This window comes from Acyrthosiphon pisum, chromosome A3, assembly GCF_005508785.2.
Source record: "Acyrthosiphon pisum isolate AL4f chromosome A3, pea_aphid_22Mar2018_4r6ur, whole genome shotgun sequence".
Lineage (NCBI taxonomy): Eukaryota > Metazoa > Arthropoda > Insecta > Hemiptera > Aphididae > Acyrthosiphon > Acyrthosiphon pisum.
This window is the reverse complement of record NC_042496.1, coordinates 32,473,169-32,483,578: the sequence shown is the minus strand read 5'-3', so window position 1 is coordinate 32,483,578 and position 10,410 is coordinate 32,473,169. Positions and strand designations below refer to the sequence as shown.

The 10,410-nt window shown below is 25.1% G+C and overlaps 2 protein-coding genes across 7 annotated transcripts in view; one reads left to right on the top strand and one right to left on the bottom strand.

The window, feature by feature from the left end:
* Nucleotides 1–10,410, bottom strand: part of LOC100573428 (peroxidasin homolog) — a 459,362-nt gene that overhangs the window by 229,813 nt on the left and 219,139 nt on the right. The window lies entirely within an intron of this gene.
* Nucleotides 6,859–10,410, top strand: part of Obp1 (odorant-binding protein 1) — a 6,148-nt gene continuing 2,596 nt past the window's right edge. Inside the window, exons 1-7 of one of the 5 annotated variants that reach the window (NM_001160055.1) lie at nt 6,859–6,887; nt 6,969–7,057; nt 7,117–7,213; nt 9,270–9,345; nt 9,865–9,935; nt 10,063–10,098; nt 10,212–10,341. In NM_001160055.1, coding sequence (NP_001153527.1) covers nt 7,160–7,213; nt 9,270–9,345; nt 9,865–9,935; nt 10,063–10,098; nt 10,212–10,341 — 367 coding nt within the window. In that variant the 5' untranslated portion in view covers nt 6,859–6,887; nt 6,969–7,057; nt 7,117–7,159. Of the gene's footprint in view, nt 7,214–9,269; nt 9,346–9,864; nt 9,936–10,062; nt 10,099–10,211; nt 10,342–10,410 lie in introns of all 5 variants that reach the window. The other 4 variants (XM_008188918.3, NM_001160054.1, XM_008188917.3 and 1 more) reach the window with 4 other exon arrangements.

Below are 10,410 nucleotides of genomic sequence, written 5' to 3'. Positions count from 1 at the left end.
ATTATCTGCCAACTAGCATATAAATATATCTACTAACTTTTTGGTTCCACACTTTTTTCTTCTTGTATGTACTAAGTACTTATATCTAATGTAAGAAATTTAGTAAAAAAAAAATTATATGAACTAAATTATTTAATCTTTAAAAAGTTTAAGTAAACATAGGTATTAGGGTATTTGTTTATTTATTTTTAATTTTTAATTAGAAATAAATAGATAATTATACTTAATACCTATATAGTTATATACTATTTCATTGTACCTAAATGTACAATAATATAATAGTACAATAAATTGATTTAAGTAATTTTTAACACCTGAATGCTAAATAAACATGATAACAATTATATTTTATATTTTTAATTTTTATATTAATACTAATACTGTATTTCATTAGAAATCCATTCTATAGGTACTACTATACTAGTGTACTACTTAAAAATTAAAATTTGAGTTACTAAAATTGTATATATATAAAATGGCATTAAGCCAATAAGTTGATTGCAGTATACAGGTATACAGTATACTTATTAATAATAATAACAATAATAAATGATAATAGTTTTTATCTTTACTTGTGGTAATAACTAAAAATAACACATTATTTTTTTTTTTTTTTACCTTCTGTATAAAATTATTTTATACCATGTGTATAATACCTCGTATAATACAGTATTATACCACTGTATAATACAAACTCACATCTCTACACATATATTAATTATCAAATACAACCTATTATTTACGATTAATATTCCAATTAAATGTAATTTTAATTGTGGCGGAATTCCCATTAACAGTCATCTATATATGTTAATAATTAATTTTTTAGTCTGTTCCGTGGATTTGGTACAAAGAAGTTTTACCATACATTTAATTTAATATAGGAGGAGGGGGATCGAGAAGAAACTTGCGGTCAATAAAATGAAAAGTATGGGAGAGTTCAAGAGCAATAAAAAAAAATGTTCTCAACTATGATTAAACTAAAATTTATCCACTACAAATATTAAATTAGGTAAGTTAAGTGTTAATTTATTCAAGTATTCGGAAAAATACATTGTATTATGAAATATTTATTGGAACATACTATTGATTAGAGACCAATAAATGATTATCTTATTGAAAAATAATAATTACTGTGGGCCTATATTGATCTTATTCAGTTATAAGACACTATCTGAGAACCATTTTTTTTTTTTTATATAAAAACAATATATTTGTTCTTGATTACTTTCAATCATGTCCAGTAAACCCATGGGGTTTTAAGGAACAATATTTTCCAAAATATTACAGTAATATAATTTATTGTGTCAGATTATTTTGTGTGATTGGATTTTTGTGTGAGACTGACGCTTATTCAACTCAACGAAAGAAGCACATATTCAGTCTAAAATATATAATACTTATATATTTTATATAAGTGTATGTATTTATACATTTTTAAATTTTCATATACTAATTTTATGTTAGGGCTATAGTAATAACAAACTAAAATAGCAACGTGACATCAGTAAAAAAATTCTAATTAGATTTCACTTTATAGATTTATTTTATGTTATTAAATGTTTATTTGTTTTACACATTTTGAATCATTATTTATATTGTGTTTTAGTCACTCAAATTTAGTCTATCTATGATCGTAGAAGTTACCACCTAATATTATTATACATTGTACATTGTCTAAATAGGTACTACCTTTGAAGTACGTTACATTTTACAACTTAAAACCTCATCAACTCATTTTTTTTAAATTTTAATAAAAAATAAACGTGATACAAATTGCTATAAAATAATACATAGTAGATCTAACTACATATTTTAATTAAATTTTACTGAAATAACACCTAATATCTGTTAATTAAAACAATATATTGACTATAATTTATACGAAGTTTAAAAATAAACGCAAGTAAAAATTTAGAAACTACTCATTTTTAATCGTTCCTTATTAAGAGATTAATATTATTATACGTATTGTCATTTAGTACCGACCCAATTCAATAGACTTTCAGTCTTCAGATATATGTATTCCGAAATTTAATCTTTGTTATCCCTATCGTCGAACAGTAGAAATATTTGAACTGTCAATAAGTTTTCTCGTAAATCACTATTCAACGGAGTTAATGTTTGAACTCAAAACATTGTTTTTACCATTAACAAACAATCCACGAGGTAGTATTTAGTAGCAATGACAGGTTTGAAAACTGTGTAAAGAATAAAATATCTGTTGAAGTTTGAATGTTGTGCTATTGAATGACATGCTAAAAACAACAGAAATTAGTGTAGATTATTTGGCATTTTGTTTTTCTGAATTCACTAATTACCTTAGAAAATAATAATATATAATGTTGTATAATGTAGGTTTTATTTTGGTAACAATATGATGCGAATGGTAAATACAAATAAAAGTGAAAAAAGTATTTGCCTACCTGAATTCTCGCAACGATTTAACGAAACATTATAATATATTATATAATACGAGGAAAAATAATAAATATTAAATACGGTAGAATAGGTTGAGAAATAAAATTGAGGTGGTGTGGTGGTTGGAAATCAAAAGTTGTTTTTAAATTTTAGAACAGTAAGAGAAAAGAAGGTGAATCAAGCTTAAAGATTATATATTGACTTAAAGTACTTTAGAAAACTTCTGAAAACGTAATGAAATCTATAAATATTATCAAAAAACATAAAATATGGTTCATTTAGAAAAACTTTACTGTATCATTGAATCCTTAAATTAATGATGCCTGGGTGTATTTTCAAACTGGTAATAAAATTATTATCATTTAATATATTATATACTTACAATAACAATAATAATTTTTCTTAATGTTGAAAATGTGCAAATATACTTAAACTAAAGTATAAGTATATGTTACGTGTGAACAATGATCAGTAAATTTGATTTGTATTCTAAGTAGAAAATATATCATAACTTATAATAACATTTTTCAAAAAACTGATGTCTATATACAGATGATTATTTATGGGAGCTCAGACAGTGCTTTAAGTTCAATGTACCAGATTGTACCTAATACAGTAATACCAATGATTATTTTGTAATTTTACTGTACATTACGTTAATCATTTTACAATTTAATATGTATTGATATAATGTTCAGGAAAGGGAAATAAAATATTTCAAGTGAGTTTCAAATGTGAAATGTTAGCCTAGTAATAGTTGCGTGCCAAAGATCAGTACTCAAATTATCTAATCCAAATACGGTCCCGGGTTTTCGTAATCCGAGTTTTTTTGTTTTATCTACGTTGTTACCCGATTAATATAATATACCATTTTAAGTTATATATCCATCATTCGTACCTATAACATTATCGTAGTCATTTATTAATAATGACACACGACAATCGACAATCATAATATAGGTGCATTACTTTATTATTATATTTATATTTTACTGTTCATGGTTTTAAAATATATCTATCAAGTATCATATTATATTAGCATTAACTGTTTAATAATTACAGTAACCAATCAACAAATATAAGTTTATAAATAATTTTAGATAATATAGCTTTTACCAGAGCTATAGTAATATGAAAAAAAAATTGTAATAATAGTTTAAAATAAAATCGGCAAAATAATATTTTTAGCCTGTAGTTATAATTTTACAGTCATCAGTCTATATAAAATAGGAAGGAAAACGAAGTTTCATACTTTCAATTACTTATTTTTATATTTTGTATTTTGAATTAGTAAGTAGGACGTATGTATCTAAAAAAGAAGGGCCACAATTTGGGGAAATTTTTAACGAGGGACGCAACTAGTATAGCCGGTAAAACTCGATGGAACGTAGGTGGTATACGCTAGGTGGTAAAGGTATTTTTAAGCAACACGATTGAGCATAGAATATTTTATGTAACATTTCCATATTGAAACTGCAATTTTGTTTAGTAACTCTGAATAAACTTCACTGAATTGCGCGAAATTTGATAAAATTAAAAAAACTAAATAATTTAAAAAAAAAAAATAGAATTAAATACAAAATATTTCAACCAATATTCAAAGTTAAAAAATACTGAATAATTAATATTATATATTTAAGATTAATTGTAAACAAAAACCAAGATATAACAGTTTAAAAATGTTAATGTATATGATCATGAAATTGTGCTTCTTTAATAAATAGACTATAATCGTATCACTGCAATTATTTAAATTAAAATGCTTTCGATAAAATAATTAAGAATTATTGAACATGGAAAATGGCAAAAGTCGTATAATTGTTTATACTTAATCAAGAATGTATTTATTGTATTTTATACCTTTAGATGCGCTGACGAATATTCTCAATCGTGTCCTAAAAAATAGTTTTTTATGTTCTATTGTGTAATAGTCGTATAGAAGCCACCCAAAATGTTAAGGGCTTAAGTTTTAAAAACCAATTTATGATAAGCCATATTTTGGAGCGTCAACATATTTTGACAAATTATTAGGAGCTATTTATGGTATTGCAGTGATGACTGCGTCATCGTAACCTAGCGCCTTATCATTATATATATGACTCAATTTTGTTTTTACGGAAAAGGGGCATAACATCTGGTATATTTCTGAATACGCCACTGTAGTATCTATTACTGACACAAAACATCATTTGAATATGGCGTGTTTTGAGTTCTCTGCTAATGTAACCCCCTGACCTCAATCAGTAAGCTATCTGGTACGACTGCGTCATTTTTGTTTTAACCTATTCGTATCTACAAACTAGCTGAACAGTAATCTTATAATTATTTGCTGATTTGAATTTATTTTGTATAGATATACAAATGCACAATTTATAATATTATAATACACTATATTTTTTATTTCGTATGAAACTAAAGATGTGCGGTCGTGTAAAAGTGACGACCAATGACTAACTGATAGAAATAAAATGTTCTATGTTATCATTAATCATATTCAAAAATATGTATGAGTGATGGGAGGTAAAAGTGGGTTCGATAAACATATTAAAAATTATCAGTGAAAAATTATCAGTGCTCATCGAATCAACAAAGTGGTCAGCATTTTAGAGTTAAGATCTTGCAATATTCGTGAATATGGCAAGGTCAAAGGATTATCATAATATTTTATATAATATAATAAAGACTATGTATATTATTTATGTGCATATAAATATTTTTAGAAAAGTCCTTTGTTTCTAAAATGTATGTGGACTGAGTACTAAGTCCATGATGTGAATTTGTTTAGGTATTGTTAATCTACCATGGCTGTATTATGTTGAGTACGATTTTATAGGGGAACAAAGTCCGTAACAACACCAATGTATGTTGATATGGATTAATTAATCTTATCATACCAAAACATTTGCCTAAGTATTTACTCGTACAATCAACAGATATTACTAACATTATCTAACTAGTATTATGATAATATTATTAGAGTTGAAAAATATTATGACACGTTTTATTTGTTATTATTTTGTATTTTATATTCATTTAACTGTAATATTATGTTTGTTATATAAGGTACCTATGAAAAGGTAAAAATAGTAACAAATAGTAAAATAAGAAGTTATTGTTAACTATTATTTTAAATAACTATTGTGATAGCTTAAGTTATTTTATATTTAGATTTTAGGCATAACTTTGTAATTAAAATATATAGTACCTATTTATTAATGCCAATTTTGAATTTACCATTTTGGACTTATGCATTGCTGTATCTTAGGCGGATGATTTAAACATATACCTACAATAATATATTTATTTTAATAAATAAAAATAAATGTAATAATTGAAGGAAAAAACCTGAGTACCTATTTTATATATTTCTGTTCAATATTTTGTTAAAATAATACCCCATTTAAGTATGACTTTAAGTAATTTAATTAACCATGCCAATGTACTTGCGATGCCTCTCGCTCACCCACAACCAACCTAACACCCTTTATACACGAGCAATAACACGAGCACTAATTGCATAAAACCAAGGCTGGGCATTAACAAGTTAAAAAGTTAATATTAAGTTTCATAACGAGTTGCTTTTTTTAGAAATAACTTTCACTCCATGTTAACTTATAAGTCTATGAACTTTATAAACCTCGTAAATTTAAAATATATATTATTTTTATATAAAAAAAAAATCATTACCTAATTGAAAATATTATTTATAAATTATAATGTTATGGGTATTCTAAATATGCACCTACTGAATTGTACTGTTGAAGTGATTTGCATTATTTATAATAATGCTTACTCTATAGCAGTGATCAAAATAACATGTATATATTATACAAATGTGTACAAAATAGTTGAAACGAGTAAATACTTAATAAGGATAGATATATTATAGACATTGTATGGGTACTAAACAGAACAGTTAAGAGGAATAACCATTATTGAAAAAGAAAAATATAACTAATTTACGTTGTACCTACCTATCAAATACTGAGTTATATACTAATTATTAATAATAAGTTTAAAGTTACAAGTTAATTAAAAATAAAACAAAATAAGCAAATGATTTGTAAGTTAGCTTATATTTACTTTTATTTTTAATTAACTTGTAACTTTAAACTTAACTAACATCTTTCTTTATTAACTCAATTAAACGGGCAACCTAACAAGAATTAGTTAACTAGCCCAGCCTCGTAACCTATCTAAATATATATACAAATCGTTGTATCATAAAATTATATTTATTGTTTTCTTGATCTTACGACAATCAACTTTTATTCATAATACATAATTAAAAATATAAAGTGAGATTATCAGATCAATTATTATAATTATACTTATTAAAATTTAATTAAAATACTACTACTCTATTGGTAAATATCGATAAGGTTTCGTTTTTTTCTTGTTGTTATTTGTAACAACACATTAATATTTTTGTTATTTATATCATATGTCGATTATAAATTGAAAGAGTCAGTCTATCAATACTTATTAGTTATTCTTATTCCCCTTTTACTCTCTTTCGGTATATTATAACGTTATTTTTTTTTTAGATTTAGTAGGAAGTCTATAAAAACTGAAACAGAGTAAATCAAACTATCCAGTTACGAAACTATACACAACTACAGTCAACCAATATCAAGTAACAAATCACTCTGGTAAAATATTATTATTTTAATAATACACCGTGAACTTATATAGCATTATAGATATACCTAAATACGCTCAGCTATAAAACGTGAAAATGTTGAATCTTAAAGTGATGATGTTTCTGTGCTTGTCTGTCATCGTTGTTTACGTAAGTTAAACAGTATATTATATTAACAGTATATATTATTATATTACTTTCGATTAAAACACTTATGTAAAATGTACATAATATTATATTAATATTTTATAAATCACAACGTTTTATTGGTTGTTGGACTCCGTATATTCTGTTATTATTATAATGTAATATAAAAACTGTAAGCCTAGGATTTCATTGTATTTGCTATAGTTTTTAGATTCTGAGCGGAGCGATGAATGTATTGATTTTACAATAATGTGCTTTTTTTTTTTTTAATTTTTAAATTTTAGCACAGTAAAAGTGCTTAGATTTTCTTCAACAGCATCTTTTCTAATAGGAAAGTTGGTACTTTAGGGGTTCATAAAGTCATAAGTAAAAATGTTCCAGAAGTTATCAAAAGCGCCATGAAAAACAAAAGAAAAATTAAGAAAAAATCGATTTTGGTGTTTGGTGTAACTCTAAAATCAATAACCGCAGGTACATGACATTTTTACTGAATGTTTATATTAGCATTTTCTATACACTATACCATATCAAATTATTTTGACTTATTTTGAGCTGTTTACGGCCATTTAAGTTACAGTTATTTTAGTTTCTTATTCTATAAATATCAATAATATTTTATTTGTTAGTTAAAAAAGCTGGACAATTAAATAGAAGGCTCCTAATATATTGTTTCAAAGACAGATTAAAAATATTAAAAATCCATAGTCATAATTTTTTTATAATCATATAAGTACAATTCAAATATTGACAAAATACGTAAAATTCACGAAAATTTTCAAATTATATTTGATTAGAAATTCATAAAAAAAATTTCTTTTTAAATCTAAGATTTGAAAATTTAATACAAGATTCATATAAGCTTATCTACCTTTCTAAAAAAAATATCTACTGGAAAGTCTAATTTTATTTTAATGAACGTTTGAAGTTCTAATTTTTACATTGGATATTCACACGATTTCTCATGTCGTGATTTTCTTATTTACTTGTAAATACTTGTAAATAACGAACAACTGTCGATGCATGAAATTTACAAAATATATTAATTTTATAATTCCTATACTTTAGAAAACGTTCAAAGTATTTGACTCGTTTTGAGCTATACGGACATATTCATTTTTCTATTTTTTTTAGTTTTTTTTTTCTATACATGTCAATGAAATGTAGTCGTTGGATCAAACGGCTTGACAATTTAATACTTGGTTTTTGATATATTGTTACAACAGCAGTTAAAAATTATTAAAAAAAATACACGGTCACAATTTGTTTTATAGGCATTTAAAGTTCGAATTTTGACACAATTTATCAAATTTGAAATCAAAAAATGATTTGATAGTTAAAAATGTATAAAAGTTTTACCATTTATAGCTAATACTACAAAAGTTAAAACAAGTTTTCACCTTTTTTTTCGAGGTCCGGGAAGAGAACTGCGATTTGCATTACAGCTCCCCGGAACAAGTTTTCACCTAAGCAGATTAATAGATTCTTTAACCAAAAAATCTAAAAAAACATAAAAAACAGTTTTTTATTGTTATTTTATTATAGTTAAAATGTCAATGAAATTATAAATATTTAAGCTAAGGAGAATCATTTTAGCTATGTGTTATATTTTGAAAATATTATTCGTGGGTACTTTAAACTTCTAAAGTATATTATTATATACAAATATGATAGTAAACAAATAATAATAATAATAATAATTCAACTTAACCAGCTACTGTATTAATAATAAGAATATAAAATATTTTAGGCTGACAAACCGTCTCCGCTCAGAATCATTTTTCTTATACAATAATAATATATCATTGAATACAAATTTAACACCATCCATTATAGTCACCCACTTGTAACCTACTGTACAGCAGAGCAACATCCACTTAACCGTATTTTTTTCAAAATATTATGATTAACAGTGATTTCTAAATAGGTATACTTGGTAGTATATTTTTGAAACTACAAACATTATAAATACAGCAAATAACTGTGTTGAAATTGAATATAATAGCTTACATTATTAAATCGTAATATTATTAAAGTATACAAACCATTCGTATGATTTTAGTGTGAAAGCGACCAAGTCCCTATAAATAGTAGCGCGGCAGTAGAGAGTTGTCTATTGGAAACAAATATGACAAGAGGTAATGTTGGTTTTATGATAACGATTAACAGTAAAATTATATTATGGACTTATTATGCTTAGTATACACAACGTTAAAATTTAACTCAAAAACAATTCGTACAAATTTAAATTTAGAAGCATAAACATTTCAAAAGGTTTATCTGCTAACATTTTACGGTAAAAAAGTGATTCGATAAAACTTATTTGATAAAAATAAATACAAAATGACACTCCTTAAATGGTATAAGCAATCTTAAGTATTTGAAAGTATGTTGAATATTCCTTAAGTATAGCCAGAATAGGTGCTTAAAAGACCCGAAAATTTATTAGTAAAGAAAATATAACGAGCATGCTTTGTTAATCGTCCTTATAAATATGTATGCAAATTTATTTGATAATATCTAACATCAGTAAAGCATTTATTAATTTCAATTGTTTGCAATCCGTGGTAAATAGTTTAATTTCGAATAACTAATAACTAATTAAAAGTAACATAATTAATACTAAGTCTATCGTGTTTAATAATATTAATTTTCAGATGAATTTGAAGATATGTTAACGTCGCCTAATGCTCGCGAATTAACAATACTTAAGTCGCATGCCCATAAAGTACGTAGTTTTTAAGCATAAGTTTTTAGTTTAAGTATAGTTTTATTATACTCAATAAACAATGATATATTATTTAAAATAACAAATCAATCAATAAAGTTCATAATTATTCGTTTGTTCATTACAGTGTATGTTTGGTTGTGTGATGAGAAAAAACCACATTGTAAGTATATACGTATATCTACGATTGTTAAATAAAAATTGTGTGTGTACAAATAATACATAAGACCTTCGTAACAATACACAACGTATAAAGTGTACATAATTTGTGTTCAGGTTAACGACGGCGTTGTTTCTAAGGAAGTCTTGAGCAAATATGTATTGAATTTCTACGGAAGACCCGATTACAAAAGACGTTTGATTATTAAAGATGTGGAACACATCGTCGATGTTTGCGCTAAGAAAGGTACAGTAAACGATATCATGATTCGTGACTGACAATGTTTGGGTCAAATGATTTATGAACAACAGAATT